Source organism: Nicotiana tabacum, chromosome 19 (genome assembly GCF_000715075.1).
Source record: "Nicotiana tabacum cultivar K326 chromosome 19, ASM71507v2, whole genome shotgun sequence".
Lineage (NCBI taxonomy): Eukaryota > Viridiplantae > Streptophyta > Magnoliopsida > Solanales > Solanaceae > Nicotiana > Nicotiana tabacum.
In genome coordinates, this window is record NC_134098.1 from 151,024,338 (window position 1) to 151,043,760 (window position 19,423).

Below are 19,423 nucleotides of genomic sequence, written 5' to 3' on the forward strand. Positions count from 1 at the left end.
GTTCTTACAAATGAATATCACATGCCCTTATCATTGTCTCTTTTTTCTATTTATATGGAACATGCTTCTAAGAAACCCTAAAAGACCAAGTACAGAGAATATCCAATAGAATATTCTCTCTAATATCCTATCTTGAAAACTAGTCGTTACAGCTCTGCCGAACGTATTCGACCTCGATCTCGTCTCTTGTTGATGCATTGACTACGGTCCTTGTTGACTCTTCGACCACGGACTTCGCTGCTTCTTTGAGCCATTTCGACGAACGACGACTTGGGAACTCTCTTCTTAGTATTATTTTGGCGAAAATATTCTAACGCTAGATTTTGACCCATACAATAATACGAGTGATTCGGCAGATTTGGATGTCAACATAGAGAAGGGCATTGTTTGAAAAGGCAGCAAATTTGGATCGTCCAAAATAAAAAGGGAAAAATATAATATCACAAAGTCACATGAACCCTCGGCATCAAATGGTATGAAATAATTGCTCTTTGATATTTCAGAGTTAGAAAAATCTAAAAAGGTAAAGGATGGGAGGGCAGTATTCCTTTTAGAATTATTAATTACCAAAATCGGATCATCATGATGTTATGATTAAACATCTATTTTTGTTTCATTCTTTTTTTGAGATTAAATCTTAAAGGACACTCAAGACCGAAAATTAATATCATCATACACTTAAATCTTTGTTTCGTTCAACCAGAGTAACTCATAATATCTAAATTCTTATTAACATCAACTTGCCAGGCTGTATACTTCTGGGTGCAGAATTCTTCAAAAAATGATGAGTTGAAGCTAAAAAAAATACTACATAAGTATTTGGGGAATATAACTTGTACTGAAGCGAGCAGAAAGATAAATTTAAAACCTTGAGAAGGAAAAGATGTACCTTCTCTGAACCAGTCCAAATGAGAATTCTAAAAGTTAGGTCTGCTCTTATATAGGTTGGTCCATTTCTTGATCAATGTAATATTTTGGATTTGTCGTAATAGTCAAAATTAGTTTTTCAATAATAATAAATAGGGATGATATAGTAAAATTATTATGTTATTTATTATTTTTTAAGGGGTATGTCAAATTAATAAGTACAAGTAAATTTGGACGAAAGGAGTACAAAAAACCCGAGATGTCTTAGATTTGGACAGCTCACATCATGTTCTTGTTATACCCTCTGTTTATTTTTATTTGTCCACTATATTAAAAAATATATTTTTACTATTACTTTTTCATTTTAGTAAATTAAGAGAAAGATAAAAATAATTATTTTACCATTGTCATTAACCTTCATTCCATAAATCATTTTTCAAAACTTTTTGAAATGTTATCATTATTATGGATAATTTTGTAAAAAAATATATATATACTTTATTTATTATTTCTTGAGAGAAGTGTAAAGTCTATTGTTGACAAGTAAAAGTGAGCGAAGGAAGTATTTACTAATGAAGTAATACTTCGGACCCGTTTGTCCATGCGAATTACTTTTTTTTTTAACCTCAACTTCACAATGTTGTTTGGTTATACATTTTATTTATTTTTTGAAGATGAGTTTCAAAAAAAAATAAAGATGAGTTTTAAATTTGAAAAAGTAATTTGTACCTATTTGTTAAGTAAACAGTATTTTTCTCTCACAAAATTATATAATATTTTTTTCAAATGAAATGTATGTTTTAAACATAATTTTAATTTTTTAAAAAAAGTATTTTTTTTAACTTTAACTTTAAAAATTATTTTTTAAACCTAATATTTTTGGGGAAAGTTACGTAATATACCAATTTATAAAACTCACTTTCACTATATACCTAAATATTGAAATTACATCAAATATTCTAAAAATATTGCACGCTATACTTCCAAATCTTCCATATATTCTGAAACATCTCACAATCTTCTACTTCGAAATACAAGTAAAATAAATATTTTAATTATATATGATATTAACAAGTGTTTTCAATAGGCGTATCGCGTAAATTATCCATATTTTTCTTATGTCCAAGTACCTACTCCCTTCGTTTTAAATTAGATGAGATATTTTCTTTTTTAGTTTGTCCAAAATAAATGACACACTTCTAAATTTGAAAATAATTCAACTTTAAACTCTTCATTTTACTTATTTTAACCTTAATGAGAAGCTTTTATAACCACACAAATGTCATGGCCCACAAAGTTTTTATCGCTTAAACTTTTATTTTTTTTCTTAAACTTCGTGTCTTGAGTCAAACTATCTCATCTAAATTGAAACGGAGGGAGCAATTATTTTAACAGTGTTCAGTGAAAAAAAGTTTCTTACAGTAATTAAGGAGAGGCGTGGGGGTAGAGAAGGCATGTGGGGGGGAAAAGCCGTTTTAACAGCCGGTAAGAAGAAGCCGCATTCCCAGAAGACTGTCTGCCGTAATCTTTGCCGTACAGCTGTACCTCTGATGAGTAGATCTGTAATCAAAATAACAGTAACAGAGCATGTTTTGTCACTACAAAAATCCTATTTGCTTGCTGTCTGGTCCCCTTTTCTCCAACCACCCCCCTAGTCAATGGAAATTTTTACATTATATTTCTTCTTCTTGTTGATTTAATACTTCTACTATTATTTTTTTTGGTTTCAACTACTACTTCACTAAAGAACAATACCTTATTTGGTCGTGTTTATTTTTGGTCAAAAGTGTCTGTTGGATCAAAAGTTTTTTTTTTAAAGTTAAGATATTTGATCAAATTTTAAAAGAAAATAAAAAAATATTTTTAAGTTGAAGCATAAGTAGTTTTTGAAAAAATATTATTTAAAAGTTTGGTTAAACACTAATTACTATTTAAAAATATTTTTTAAATTAATTAGTTAAACATAAATTATTTAGCACCAAAAGTATTTTTTGAAATAAACTGATTTTAAAAGCATAGCGTCTACAAGAGTGGTACATACTTTCATTTTTATTTTCCTTTAGGTAACTCTTTGCTTTTTAAAACTATAATTTTACAATTATTTTGCAAGTTTGAAATGAATACAATTATAGTAGTCAATATCAAAATTGGATTGAATATATTTTGAGTTGTGGTCCCTTCGAGTCTCTTAATGAAAATAAAAAGAGTAGAAAAATAATTATCCTACCAAGGAATTGGGTAAGAAGCAGTAATAATGTCAGCTTTTCTAAAGTATACAGTCCTGCAAGTTGCTGTAATTGTTGCATCACTAGCTCTTCCACAAGGTACACTATTCTTTAGTATTTCTTGTACACGACAGGTGAGAATTAACGAACCAATAAAAAAGAGGATGGTACTATGAAGTTAGTTTGGTTTGAACACAAATTATATTGAGATTAGTTAGGCTCGTATTATTTGTTTATTGATTGTTTGGTATTGTTGTATTAATTCTTGAATGATAAATTTTATTATTTTATCCTGGGATAACTTATATTTTGATTAATATTCCACCCTCTGACAGGTATAAATTATTCTAGTATTATCTTTAATTCTAAGATAACTTATTTCATGATTAGTAACCAAATAAGAAATGAGACGGTATTAATTTTTTATTCTAAAATTATTTTTGCTTATCTATAATACCACACGACTCTTCGAGTGTGGAACATAGCATGCCATCCCAAAGTTAACGGCTTAGTTGAGTGATTAACAATATTATTAGTTCTAGCTTCATATTTACAAAAATAAAATATTATACGAAGAAAGGACGGAGCAGATTTAATTGTACTATGGTGGTTATATATAACGAGTAATAGGTTATTTGGCCAAGTTTTTTTGGGGGGGGGGGGGGAGGGGCAAAAGTATTTTTTGGGGCTAAAAGTGCTTTTTTAGGGATTAAAAATGCTTTTGGCCAAAAATTGAAGTGTTTGGCCAAGCTTTTAGAAGGAAAAAAATATTTTTGAAGAGAAGGAGAAGCAGATTTTGAGAATCAGAAAAATGTAGCTTTTCTCCAAAAATACTTTTCTGAGAAGCACTTTTGAGAAAAATACACTTAGAAGCATTTTTCAAAAACTTGGTCAAACACTAATTACTACTCAAAATTGCTTTTTAAATTAATTAGCCAAATACAAATCGATTTTCACCAAAAGTTCTTTTTTGAAAAACACTTTTGAAAAAATCACTTCTCAAAAAAAGCAGATTTTAGAAGCTTGGTCAATCAGGCTATAAATGTAAAATTAGAAATCGTAGCAATTTTGATAAACATATTACACATGAAGATACATTTTACAATTGATATTTTTGTGTGAAGGAGATCCGCGGTAAGGAAAAGAGGAAAAGGAAAAAATAAAACTTGAAGAGAGTTGAAAGTTTCACCAATAAGATGCAAGGTAATTTTACTATCAAAAGAGACGTGTTGGGATAAATGAAATGCCTTCACTTTAATTAGAGGCCTTACATTATAAATTTTGAATATGAATAAAATCTTGATAGAGACCTTTTCTTTTTAAATAACTTTACAGAATCTAATTAATCGGATCAATAAATTTTAGATGTTTATACAAAAAAGTTGCAATACTACTTATATTATCACCCAATGCTCGTTAGTAGGGACGTGTGTAGTGTATTAATAAGGAGTTCAATTGAATATAACTTTCGACGGGAGTAAAAATTTATATGTAAAAATTCATTACAATTATAAAAATAGTAAATATGAACCCATAAATTTTAAATTTTGGATATACTTCGGTTGTGATGGTAGGCTAGAATCACGTGTTTTAGTCGTAGTTTGCATTCTAATTACTGCATTTTGCTTGTGTTTGAGCTTGGATGTTAGTGAATTGCACTTATTATGTGTTTTATGCTTTGTAGGAAGTGATTTCGAGTTAAAAAGATATTCAGGAGCTAAATTGAACAAGTTGGAGCTTTTGAAGTCTAAGTAAAAGCCCAAGGGATTAAACCGGGATCGCGTTCGGGGGTCGAGAGCCAAGTCTGGATATCAAAAATTGACAAAACGGAAACACTCTGGAAAACTTGCATTGCCGCGCCGCAGTAGAAATTGGTTGTTGTCTGTCAGAACTTGCTCTCTGAATATCCCCACAAACTGTGTAATTTTCTCGGAGTATTTGTCCTATTTCGGCTAGGAAAAGGTAATTTCGTATGGGCCCACTCCTACATGGTATAAATACACCAAAAAGATATTTTTGAAGGGACTTTTGACCTTGGAAGCTTTGGGAGAGCATTAGATGCTTCAAGACACAAGATTTCACCATCCTTCCATCAATTCAATACCAGAGTTTGGATTGTAACTTTAGAATGATGCTTTCTTATTCTTTAACTATATTTGTGATGACTTCCTCCATGAGTATGAAGTAGTTTACCTTAGGGTTTGATGGATTTGGTGTGTTGATAAATATTTGTGGATTTTAACTCTAGTTCGTGCTTGAATTCGTTTATGGAGTTTTGAATTGTTGCAACTTTATTCATCAGTTTATTTTATTTGATTTAATTATTGATTCTCTTAAGTAATCGGAATAGCTTGTTAAATTGTTGATTAAATCAAGTTAGGAGAATATTCGAGAGACGTTTTCCTAAGGACCAATCCATTAACGCATGATTGCATACTTCATAGTGCTTATATTAGTTCACCTCATAGAGTTAAGATTTAATCAAGAGAAGAGCCTTGACTATACGTTTGAACTAATCAAGTGAATTCGTGAGAATCATTAGAATATTAGAGTGAATTGAACTAGAATTAAATCCCAAATAGCTATATTGCACCTATCCTGTCAAACCCTTGTTCCTCACATTGATAAGAAACCAACTCTGCAGATGTCCAATTCCTTGTTGTCAATTGTCAAAATGCTTTATTTTAGTAGTTAAACTTAGTTCATAATCTGTTAACTCAAGTATTGATTCTCCTGAATAGCAATTAAACCAAAAAATTTTCGAACATTGTTTAAAACTAATCCATGTGGAGACGATATTATACTATATTGTATTTGATTAACGAGCATCAATTTTGTGTTGTGTTTTGCGCTCGTCAAATTTTGGCGCCGTTGCCGGGGATTGACAATCAATAATGTTCAAAATAGTTATGGTGCTAATTCAGGATTTATTTTTTTATTCTTCAGGGGTTTCCTGTGCAAGCAACAGATTGACTCTTGTGGTGTATGACTCGATCTTCTTCAAATGAATTGATTCCATATAATCCAGAGGTGGAAAAGAGTCTACGACAGTTGAGGAAAGAGAAAGGACTCACCAGAATGTTCTTAGGGCAACCTTCAACCCAAGAATACATGGCTAATAACAGTGAAGATGGGGCAAATTTAGCTGCAAGAGAAGCAGCACAGCTTAGAGAAGAAGCTGCAATGATAGCAACTGAGACAACCCGTAGATCTGCTGATGAGACCGTCAACGATGATGGGGGTCGAAGATTCAATCTGAATCGACTCTTGATTGAAGACCAGTTCGAGAATGCTATACCCAGGCCTGGTAGAGCATTGGGTGATTATGCCAGACCAGTCTACAATCAGGGTATGTCCAGTGTCAGACCTCCATCAGTAGTAGCAAATAATTTCGAGTTAAAGCAATTGTGTCTTTAGAGGGAAGGTGAATGAAGATCCTAACACTCACTTGATGTATTTTGAGGAGATCATGAATACCTTCCAGTACAACGGAGTGTCGAAAGATACAATCTACTTAAGGGCATTTCCCTTTTCACTAAAGGATGACGGGAAGCACTGACTTCGTAGCTTACCAACAGGGTCGATCAGGACATGGGAAGATATGACTAGAAAGTTTCTTGACAAATACTTCTCAGCTGCAAAAACAGTGAAATTCAGAAGGGAAATTTATAACTTCTACCGGATGGACACCGAAACAGTTTTCAAAGCTTGGTAGAGATTCACGGATATAGTGAGGAAGTGTCAGCACAATGGGATTTAATTGTGGATGCAACTCTAGGACTTTTGGTGTCACGACCCAACTAGAGGGTCATGACTAGCACCCGAGCCATACTTGCCGAGCACCAACGTACATTTTATCTAACCTTTCTTATTATCTTTAAGGGCCGACAAGATCAATATAAATAGTAGACATGGATCATGAACATCCAACAATGAAAGATAATGTCATGAACATACATAACATAGGACGACAAGACTGTCAAAAAACTATATATAAGGTACGAGCTACCATGCTGCCATGAAAGACTATACAACAAAAATCAGCCGACAAGGCATTCTAAACCATACATAAGTCGACATCTGTCTATGAGCCTCTAAAGAAACCTAAGTGCTACAACATTACCGGAACAGGGCCCCGACATACCCCTAATGTCTATAACAAAAATGCATACCAAGACCACGGCAAGTCCGGAGAAGGGATCTCGCCAATAACCGCTGAACCGGACAGCCTACTGTGGTAGGGGAGCTGCGTCTACCCGTCTATCAGGACCTGCAGTACGACATGCATCGTCCACAAATAAAAAGGACGTCAGTACAAATAAAGTACTGAGTATATAAGGCAGGAAAGCATAAGTAAGAACAATAATATAAACAGTGATAGGGAATATACAACCTGTGACATCCGGGTACCTCTGAGGGCTACTGACATGAAATACATGATACATACATATATATACACATAAACTTTTAAAACATATGCCTTTATGGGCATCATCATCATCATATCGTACCCGGCCGTAATAGGCTCGGTAAAACGTACCCGGCCATCATAGGGCTCGGTAGAATCGTACCCGGCCATGTGGAGCTCGGTAAAACCCAATTGATAAGTGGTTGCACAATAGGTGCCATACCCGGCCGACTATAGCGCGGCTCGGTAGAGTAAAATAGATACATATATATATGATGCATGCTGGACTCATTGGAATCACATTTTGAACCTTTCGGAGTGACGTAAGGTCGGTATCCTTCGTACACGTTATTAGGATTAACTCTTCATCAAGAATCTTATAAGAATCAGGAACTACCAACAAAATTGATAATATAAGAATAAGAGAAGTAACATCAATATCAATCGTTTCATAAGAAGGGCAGCAATGTAAGTACTGCTAGCTTCTAAGAATAGAGTATCTTTGGGAGCTCGTTCATTACATTATGTACAATCGGAGTCGTGCAAAAGAATGAAGGGGATAGCCTCACATACCTTGTATATACTGCCCAACCTCAAGCTATGCAAATGTCATGACTCCTTAGTCTACAATAAGAGAAATGACACTATCATTATCGTTTAAGCGTCGTAACTATTATGTATCGACCGCAACCTATTTTACGATGAAACGGACAGCACCTCCTCTATTTATATGACTTCCCACAAGTCAATACAATCACCAAACAGCCCAAACAACATCATTAATAATCATACTGAGCCTCCAAAACAGTCCACCAACTAACAATATTACTACCAAGCCTTTTGATATATATTTCACAAGTTCTAGCATCAACGACTCAGCCACAACTTGGATAATCTTAAATATATATAGAGTAAGAGGTTCCTTACCTTTAAACAGAAAGAACAACTCCAATTTGACCTTAATTTTCCACGAAATATCCCTTCAATTCTGCCACAAGAACAAGGAAGCGAAACTAGCAATTAATTCGGGTTTTTCGACACTAGAATTACTTTAGAAAACTTGAAATCACCTAGGGTTGATATTAAAAACTTGAAGGTATATTTACAGGACATAAAACACTTAAAACAACCTCCCACACGAGCTGGAACAACACAAAAATCAGCAACAACAAGAAGAACAAGAAACTTACTAGCGCCACGGGATTTCCGATATTTGATTTGTGTTGTTTGCCCTTTGTTTGGGTCTTGGATCATGAGAGAACCTTGAGAGACTGTTTTAGGGTTATAAGGTCTGAATATACTGAAAAATAATGACTTAAAACGGGGTTGAGGTATCTTATATATGTCCATATGTCTTAAATCGTCTTTGTGGGCCCCATAGAGAGCAGCTTGGCGCACTCTCGCGAAAACGCGAATATCTCTCTATTCCGAGATCGTATCGATGAACGGTTTAATGCGTTGGAAACTAGACTCATAGATCTTCAATTTGATAGGTATATCACCCCATAATTCCAAGCACATTGGGAGAAAAATGCAGTAACATTTGACCTAAAGTTTAAGTAAAATTATAAACCTAAGTTGCGACAACTTTTATCGACTTTTGTTTCATAACTCGCTTGACTTCAAGACTTATGATGCGGATATTATATGATTCAAATACATTAAAACAAGACCTCTTGGGAAAGTTAATCACCTCTAGTGTTACCCGAAAATACGGGTTACAACATCCTTGATTCTAACACAACAGTGCAAGCCTAACTAGAGGCCATGGACAAAGACATAAGAAAGTTGACCTTAGCCAAGGTCTAGAGCCAACCATCACCAATTTGTGATTTCTGTGGAATGGGACTTCCAACGCATGAGTGTCAGGCCGTAGCTGCAGATGAAGTGGTAAATGTTGTGGGAAGCTTTGATAGAGGCAACTACTAGAGTGGTAACAACTTCAATCCTATGGGACAGAGGCACCGAGGCTTTTCTTGGAATTCACCAAGTGGTAGCTTGAATTCATGGGAGCAAAATAACTCCAGACCCTAGAGACAGGGAGCTCAAGGTTTTCAAAATCAGCAGAGGCATCAATATCAGCCTCCATGGTTTTCGTGCTTGAATTCGTTTATGGAGTTTTGAATTGTTGTAACTTTATTTATCAGTTTATCTAATCGAAAGAGGAATATCTTGGTAATTATCTTTGCATTATTTTATTTTGATTTAATTATTGATTCTCTTAAGTAATCGGAAGAGCTTGTTGAATTGTTGATTAAATCAAGTTAGGAGAATATTCGAGAGATGTTTTCCTAAGGACCAATCCATTAACGCATACTTGCATACTTCACAGTGCTTATATTTAGTTCACCTCGTAGAGTTAAGATTTAATCGAGAGAGCAGTCTTGATTACTCATTTAAACTAATCATCGAGTGAATTCGTGAGAATTATTAGAATATTAGAGTAAATTAAGCTAGAGTTAAATCCCAAATAGCTACCTTGCACCTATCCTATCAAACCCTTATTCCTCACATTGATAAGAAACCGACTTTGCAAATCTCCAATTCCTTGTTGTCAATTGTCAAAGTGATTTATTTTAGTAGTTAAACTTAGTTCATAATCTGTTAACTCAAGTGTTGATTCTCCTGAATAGCATTTAAACCAAAAATTATTCGAACATTGTTTAAAACCAATCTCTATGGAGACGATATTATACTATACTATATTTAATTAGTGAGCATCAATTTTGTATTGTGTTTTGCGCTCGCCAGTTCGTGAGTAATTTTTGAGTGACAAAGGAAGCGAAATCCGTCATGATTCCATGGTCCAAAATTGAATGAAAACCAAGAAAGATCTTGTTATAGTTTGAGAAACAAAGGTAAGCCATGGATTCAAGGAGACACAAATCCCTTGTCTTCAAGCAAGGAATTTGATCTATCTTTTGACCAATTACGTGTCTCTTAGTGAAGACACTCTTTGTCCCTTCTTTCATATAAACTATGTTCTTAATTACGTGGAAAAGTTGGTCAATAAATTAACTAAAGAGTTCATAATTATATATTTTATGGGAAAAGAAGGTGATTTATCTTGGGAAATGATTAGATTGTATATGATTATCCTGATTTAAAAACTTGAAAAAGGTGGGATAAGAGCATTGCTTTCTTGTTCATCTCCACTTCACTGCCGTTAGTATTGAGCTTCTAATTTCGGTAGTGGACAATAATCATCTTTATACTTTTGTAACTTTACATGATTAAATAAATCATACATATTCACAATATAAAACCTATTTCACTATAAGTTTTGTACTTCAAATAGTTGTGGGCTAAGAAATGGTCAGTTAGTAGCCAAAAGGTTTGCGTATAAAAAAAAAACTTCTTGACTATACATGGAATTCCATTAACTTCTAAAACATTTCTTCAAAAGAATAAAGATCATACATTGTTACCTCATTTATCATTAAATATTCCTATTATTAAGGCACAACTCTTTCTCGAATCAACTAACAAAGTAGTTGATTATTGCACTTCCAATCACAAAACAAAGAAAATTTAATTTAAAAAAATGCAACTAGTAAAGCCACTTTATCATATTAGCTTTAAAAGTTCACATATTTTTCTTGATTTGAATGATTTTCTCCTAAAGATTTAAGTGAATCTGGTGGTTGCTTTTGGTGCTCTTCATTAGTTTCTTCAAAATTGAGAACTTGGATATGTTGGATGTAACTCATGTTGTTAACTTTTTCAAAAATCATACTTCGATAACAATTGGAAACAACGATAAAGCTTTTTATTTTGAAGATCGTGAAATCAAGAACTATCAGAAAATTATTAAAAAAACTAGACACAATCCAACCCTATTACTATTTTCCTTTTTCTTATTTACATGAATCGAAATAAAAATAAAAAAGAAATTCAGAATTTGAAAGGGTGATATTTTGGGCCAGAACACCTAATTGAGAGGTCCAAACACTTCACAAATGAGCGTAGAGCATTAGCCTATCATGAAACCCATCTTTAAACTACAGTTCTAACTAATTATATAGCCTTTCAACAACTAAATTAGCTACACAACTCAAATAATCATTTTTATAATCTTTATCGTCGAATTCCCAAATGTGCATCTTCGAATGTTTCAGCCGATCCCCAATCTCCCAATATCCCTTATCTTGACACTTATAAAATATCTATATGTATGGTTGCCACTTAGAAATAGAAAAAGACACTTGTAAAATATTTTGAAATACTATAATATTATCAACAATTGCTCACATATTTTAAAATATTTTTAGGGAAAATAGCAAGGAATAAAAGAGTAAGATTTGCTTGATTTTTATGGTCCAAATACAATAGGTTTGGTGCATTTTGGACTACAAACCAAACTTAGATTGATGAACTTTAACTCAAAAAATTACTTGTGAAATATATAATTTCTATGAATCAATAATTGGTATTGTAATCTATTTAAATTTTGTTACTAAATGGTTGTATATGTAGAGTTATTAAGTAAATATTATTATACTCTTATTATTATTATTATTATTATTATTATTATTATTATTATTATTATTATTATTATTATTATTATTATTATTATTATTATTATTATTATTATTCCTTTATATGCTTTTTCTGAAACTGGAACTAGTCGAAAAAATATTAATATTTACTATAGTTTATTCATCATATAGAATTGAAGTTATAGAAGACTTTTGTAAAGTTCATTTATTTATTTTTACCGCGCCAAGTGTGCAAATTCACTAGTTTCAAATAATTCATGAGGATGTCCAAAAAAAGAAAAAACTTCAGAGCTTGAAAGGGTGATATTTTGGGCTAAAACAACTAATTGGAAGGTCCAAACACTTAACATACGAAAGAGCGTATAGAAAACTACCCTCTATAGCCCCTCAAAATTTTAATAACTCATGTTTTCTCCCACTTACACGAAATGGCCCTTCGATCCAAACATATTACATCTAATATCCCAAAATGTCTATTTTGTATATTTTTTGTATAGTGACAGTCTATTTTGTATATTTTTTGTATAATAACAGTCTATTTTGTATATATGTTGCATAGTGACATTCTATTTAGTATATATTTTGTATAGTGACAGTCTATTTTGTATATTCTTTGTATAGTGACAGTCTATTTTGTATATTCTTTGTATAGTGACAGTTTATTTTCCATACTTCTCTGCTAAGTATTGACTTTAAACACTGTTCAAACTTAAACGTGTCTCTTTCGCGTGGAATTGCTCTATATTGAACTACAATAACTATTTGTGCCGGATTTTGTTAGAAAACTCAATTTCCCGGCCATGTTAGTTCTGCTTCCTCCTCTCATCCTTCCAATCTTATTCTTTCTGCCACTTTTCAGCAATAGTGATACAACTAAGATCTGTTTTAAAGGTTTTGAACAATTTATGTGGAAGAGCTATATGGCATATTCTTTTTCTTTGGTCGTTGAGGAGAGAGGTCGACGTCGCTCATGAAGACATTCTGCCGCCGAAGAAACAGATCTTGTGGCTAGCCACTAGAATTACTTTTGGGCTATAAAATGTATATTGTAATTTTAGGCTATCGGGTGATATATGTTTGGGCCGATGGGCTATAAATAAATTTTGCTCAAGAGCGTAGGGCATAGGCCTACAATGAAGCCCATTTGTAAACTAGAACTTAACTCATTTATATTAGATTAATAATTAATGCTTGCCAATAAATTTATATGTAATTATCTAATAAGTAATATGATTGTATAAATAATTTATATCCTCGGTGACAGTGGCAGAGCCACATTAAAGTAAGGGGTTCATATGATATCCCTTGCTAAACAAATTTACTTATCATATATGTATATTACAAGCCTAAAATATTAAAGGAAAAACTACATAGATGTGTCACAAAAAGACACTACTTACCAAAAATTATCCATTTTGGTCATGCTACCAAAAATAGCCAAAACATTACTAATGATATACAAGATTCAAAAATCCTAGGCAAAAAAAAAATAAAATTCAATGGGTATTGTTAAATTCGTTGAAAACACATACATAAGGCAATATACAAAGTTTGAGGAAAATTGAAGATGAATTGGAGTAGTTTGGACTTGGAGTCAAAATTTATTACCAATGATATACAACATTAAAAAAAACTAGGCACAAAAGGATTCTTTTTCTTTTTCAAATGGGTATGGTTGGAATTCGTTGGGAACAAATAGATGAGGCAATATGTAAAATTTGAGGAGATTGGAGGTGATTTGGACTGGTTTGGTATCAAAATTCGTAGTTAAATTCGAGTTTAAAGAGTTCATCTGTAACACATGTATCAAACATGTATCACGCATGTATCACAGACCTATGTATACATGGATATACAAGAGATATATAGGAGATACACATATGATACATAAGTGATAGACGGAAGATACACCGTGTGATATACATCTCATATTTTTCTATGTTCGTCTTTTACTTCGAATTTGACTCAAATTTGAATTCAAACCACCTCAAATCCCCACCAATTTGTCTCAAAATTGAGTTTCAAACTCCTTGAGATGTATCCAATCTATTCCAACAACACTCATTCGTAATAAATTTCAATTTCAAAAACTCGAATTTTCAACTCAAGCTTAAGCGAGCTTCAATGGCTTACAATGGAGTTTTAGCTTATCTTCTTCACTTTTCAAATTATTTTACTAAGTTACTGTATCAAAACACTTGCATTTATGATTTTCATTTATCTCTTTTCTAACTTTTTGGTACTTGGATTTCTGTCATCAGCTTGCAAATTGAAATGCTATTAGCTATATTCGAATTAAGACTCACTTTATATACGAGCAGATTGAAATAACCTACAAGTTGTAATCTAACAGTAAAGAGCATCCTAGAGTTAAAAAGGAGACCGGAGAGAAACTGAAATTAATTAAAAAAAAATTGGATTAAAAGAACATTTGGTCCTGTTTGGGAAGATATATTATTTTGAGCTAGTTTTGGTTGAAATTGTATATGGACTGACAACAATTTTTCCAATAATAAAATGCATAATAAATACAAAGGTTGAATCCCGTTGATTGGAATCAGAAGCTTGAAAAGCCTATTTTTATAAAAGTTGAATCTGTTAGTATTTTGTATTCGAAAAATATATTTAAAAACAGTAGCAACGAGAAATCATAAATGTAGAAGAACAAAAATAAATACGAGCCCACTGAATTCACAGTATTTTTTTTAAAGAACTTAATCCCCTCCTAATACCCGATGTTTAGGATTATTTCCTCCCAGGATAGAACGGATTACCCTCACTAGTATAGCGGTACTTCAAACCCCAGTGACCAACGAACTCAAAGAACAATAGCAAAATCACACTTACTGCTTTCTTTTCTGTTAAAACAATGCAGAAGGAAGAAGGAAAAATCAGAATTTTCGTAAGAAAAATCTGAGATAGAGGTCATGTATTTATAGCCAAAACGTCGGGTAATACCGAAGAGTTGCAACTCTTCGTGTAAGGCTGCAACTCAAAATGGTTGTTTTATAAAACGACTATTTACGCAAACCGCCAAATTCAAATTAAAACGGAAAAAACAAAACGGCGGAAAAAATTAAATTACTGTTACAGAAACGGTCTAATTTAGATTAAATAATATTGCGTTAATATTAACAAATAAATTTGGTCCAAAAAATTAATCAATCAATTAGATCATTTGACCAAATCGAGCGAGTGCCAACGACGACGGCGCGATGCTTGCTTTCTTCTCAACTCTTTAAGAGCTAGAAGAAATACAATATATATATATATATATATATATATATATATATATATATATATATATATATATATATATATATAACTCTTTTCCTCTTCCAATAAGGGACAATGTCTCTTTATCAAATTGGGAAATTCAAAAATTTAATTTTTCCCTAAATTTTCCATTCACTCTATTTTTAAGCTCTAACAAGCTTAAACCCCAACAAAATCTTCTTAATGAAATATCCGCCACTGCTCAGTGAATATAACTTAAACTCTTATTTTAATCCTTTAGAGCTCCATCCCCCCTCTCCCCACGGTCCCGATCGTATCTAGAAGAGAAAAGAGAGGAAAAGCAAAGAATTCATGATAATATAGAGAAGATTCAACTACATTATTGAGTTGGTTGGATAATCTATCAAAGTGAAATAAAACATTTATGCATAGTGTGACTTGCCATGTCTATCAAAATTGGTTACTCTACTCTCCTAGAAGCTAACTAGCAACTGCACCAGCAGTAGCCACAAAATGTATCACATCTCCTACTGAAGTAAAAAAAGATACTAATGGTTTGGTAGCTAATTATTCAAAACTCAATTAAAAATCTTAGTAGGGATGGCAAAAATGATCAATCTTAAGCACCACCAGATCCATACTTCTTTCCGAGTACAAGCATTTGAAGTTTGTCGTAGCCAGAAAGGACACCAGCGCCAGCAATGGCACGAAGAATGTTTGCACCAGCACCCTTGAAGAGAGACTTTGCACCCTCATTCTTCATTATTTGAGTAAAAGCATCCATTGAGCTTTTGTATTTCACTGCTTCACCAGATGTCATCATCATTCTCCGACGAACAGTGTCAATTGGATAGGATGCAAGTCCAGCTCCATTTGTAATTAACCACCCTAGTGCAAAGCTAGCAAAGAAGCTATCCTGAAACCAATTGGAAAAAACAAAAAAGGAACACATATATGAAACATCACAGACACTTCATCAGCAAACAAGTCTAATACAACACTGAACGCGATCACTAGAGTTATAGTTAGTAGTAACGCAAAATTACCTGTAGCCCTCCAGTGAGGACAACTGGTTTCAAAGAATCATACAAACCAAAGTAGAGACCACGGTACACAATGATCCCAACACATGAAATATTGAATCCACGGTAAAGTCCAGCAACTCCATCAGATGCTAGTGTCTTCTTGTAGACATCAACAAGGCCATTGAACTGTCGCTCCCCTCCCCCTTTTGCAGCCTTACTATCATTTGCTAGCCTTGTTCGGGCATAGTCAAGTGAATACACAAAGAAAAGGGAAGATGCACCAGCTGCGCCTCCTGATGCAAGGTTGCCAGCAAACCATTTCCAGTAACCGTCTCTTTCCTTTTTGAAGTTAAAAAGCCTCTTGAAGTAATCTTTAAATGCAAAATTCAAGGCCTGCACAAAAAGTGGGAGAATTATACAACGAGAATGAAATGAATAAGGATCGTATCTTACATAACCAAGTTTGTCTGAGAAAAAGAACGAGCCTGAGTTGGGAAATAACGAATAACGTTTGCTGTGTTTCCTCTCCACAACGACATAATCCCCTCGTCCTTCATTGTTCGGCTAAAACATTCAGTTATGCCACTGTATGGTTTAGATAACCGACCAGCCTTGATCATTTCGTCCTGGTTTTGGATCAGGAGTTTGACGCGCTCAATTGGAGCAGCTGCTGTCTTTGACACTGCTGCTGAGACACCACCCATAAGAAAATCAACTGCAAAGCTGGAAATACCTTTCTCTGAAGGAGCTTGGACAAAAACTGGCGATGAGTACGACGAAACCATGGACATGTCATATTTTCCTTCACATTGATGCAACAAAGGTTTCGTCTGATTTCCATATTTGTATGGCCTTTGGTACGCCAGAAGATCTCGATTTTGGGTAGATCTAACCAGGAAGTTGCCAGATACCTTATGAGCAACAGAGGGGTATTGTGGCTGATCAATCATCATCGCTGTCTCTAAAGAACAAAAAGATGGAAAATGATGTATTTGACAGCTAAATAAATAAGAAGCTAAGATGATAAACTATTAAAGTGCAAGCACATGTTGGCTGCAGGAAGCAATACAAACATAGTTAAATTGCAAGAAACAGCTTGGTTAAGTTTGGTCATTATAGACTAAATTTACTTCTAGACATAAATCATTGACTAAATTGCAAGAAACATACACAAATCATTGACAAAATTTCCAACATTAATCCTTACCAGAATAAAAATTGGTTGTTATTACTGATACAAATATTAATCTGTTTGATGGTCCACACATGTCAGATAAGAATCACTTAAATCAAATTCGTACTTGACTACAACAACAACAACCCACTCCCGTTTTTGCAACTGAGAAAAATGAAAAATTAATTGTACAACAACTATTACTATGCGTCAGTCCCAAACAAGTTGGGATCGGCTATACGAATCTCCACGGACCATATTTCTCCATTTAAATTCAAAAAATATATCAGTGTCGGACCAAAATTAGAAAATATGAATCATAGCATATGACCAAGAATTATCATTAAGCCTTATATTCAAAACTTATTATAGCAACAAAATCAGTGTGACAGTGTGGGAATGTGGTAAGAAGAATCTCAGTTCTATTTTAGTTTAACAATTGAAGGACCGCAAACCAATTCCAACAAAAGAGCATAAGAAAAGAAATACCAGTAAAATAGAAGAAGGAACTCGATAAATACACAAACATGTTAAGTTCACGGATCAATATTCAATCACAACTTTGGTAGATCCTCAGATATATGCATATACTACCTGTTGCTACCGCAATATTGCTACAGAACAACAACAAAAATAAACTTAACTAGCAGCTACTGTGATAAAATTTTAAAATGGATATTCAAGAAAATATCTAATGATACACTACATCAATTTAACGATTTTAATCATTCAAAAGGAGAAAAAATCGCCAGAATTCCATTATCGCCGTCATTTCAGTTGGTTTATATACATTTCAGTTGGTTATTTTCAAAATAAAAATAAAAATTGTTAAGTTCAAATGCTAAAAACTAATCATGCATTAAGCCAAACGTGAAAATACCAGGTCAAAGTACTCTAATATACGTTTCAATTTCAGAAAACAAGTATGACAAGGTAAAATTAGATCCAAAACTTATTCCAAATAAAGATCATATAGCATATCTCATAATAGAAGCAATCATCTAAACAGAAAATGAAATGATATAAAGAAAACAATTACCTTCACTCTTTGAAGAATGTATGAGTTTTTTTTTTCTTTTTTCCAAGAGAAAATCAAGAAAGTTTTGTACCTGAAAAATGAGCATAAGTTTTTGGCAATCGGGTTGCTTTTAAGTGAGACAGAGAAGGAGATTCAGAGTGGAGAGAGTCTTGTATTGCCTCTAACAGTGGAGTCAAAAGTGGAGATGATAGGTAGAGAGGGAATCAAGGAGACTGTTTTTGGTTTAAATATGACACCTATACTTTGTGTAACAAAATTATAGGTGTGAATTTTTAATGTGTAACGAAACTACTTAATTTTGTCATTTGATGCATGTATGAAATTTTGTCACACAAAAATTAAGTTAGATACGAGAATATAATTTTCTCTTAGTTGCATGAATAGATTCACGATCCAACAGAAATACGAGAATATAATTTTGTTACACAAAAATTAAGTTAAACCATAAAGGAAAAATTTGTCTACTCATGTATAGGCCTAATTTTTTTATGAGATAAACAGGGAATTTTTGTTTTGCTTTTGGTGACCGTAAGATTTGAATGCAAGGCTTCATATTTGAAATTAAGGAGGTTTACCTAGTATTTACAACTAAATGGATGCACGTCTAACCCGCCAAAGAAGTGTTACAATTTGATTCGGCAAAAAGCCTACTCCATCCGTTTTAATTTATGTTAACAAGGTTGATTGGCACGAATTTAAGAAAAAATAAGACTTTTAGAATTAGTGGTCCTAAACAAGTCAAAAAGGGTCCAGAGTATTTGTGTAGTTATAAAAGTTTCTCATTAAAGGTAGAATTAGAAGTTTAAGCAAAATTATTTCCAAATTTAGAAATGAGTCATTCTTTTTGGAACTGACCAAAAGAAAAATAGGTTCACATAAATCGGAGAACGGAGGGAGTATATAAATCTTCAAACTACAAATAAGGGGGGAAAGAAGTAAATCAATTCGG

The 19,423-nt window shown here is 33.1% G+C and overlaps 1 protein-coding gene across 2 annotated transcripts; it reads right to left on the bottom strand.

Annotated features, from left to right (window-relative positions):
* Positions 1-15,594: 15,594 nt before the first annotated feature.
* On the bottom strand, positions 15,595-18,648 carry LOC107759519 (ADP,ATP carrier protein 1, mitochondrial-like). Of its 2 annotated transcripts, none has more exons than XM_075238903.1 (4): positions 18,545-18,648; positions 16,747-17,222; positions 16,283-16,654; positions 15,595-16,152 (listed from the first exon to the last, which is right to left on the bottom strand). In XM_075238903.1, the coding sequence occupies exons 2-4, from the start codon at positions 17,212-17,214 to the stop codon at positions 15,856-15,858; spliced, it is 1,137 nt and encodes a 378-aa protein (XP_075095004.1). In that variant the 5' UTR covers positions 17,215-17,222; positions 18,545-18,648; the 3' UTR covers positions 15,595-15,855. The 2 variants fall into 2 exon arrangements, with proteins under 2 accessions (XP_075095004.1, XP_016432969.1); XM_016577483.2 differs by having other exon boundaries at positions 18,475-18,632.
* Between the last annotated feature and the right edge of the window lie 775 nt (positions 18,649-19,423).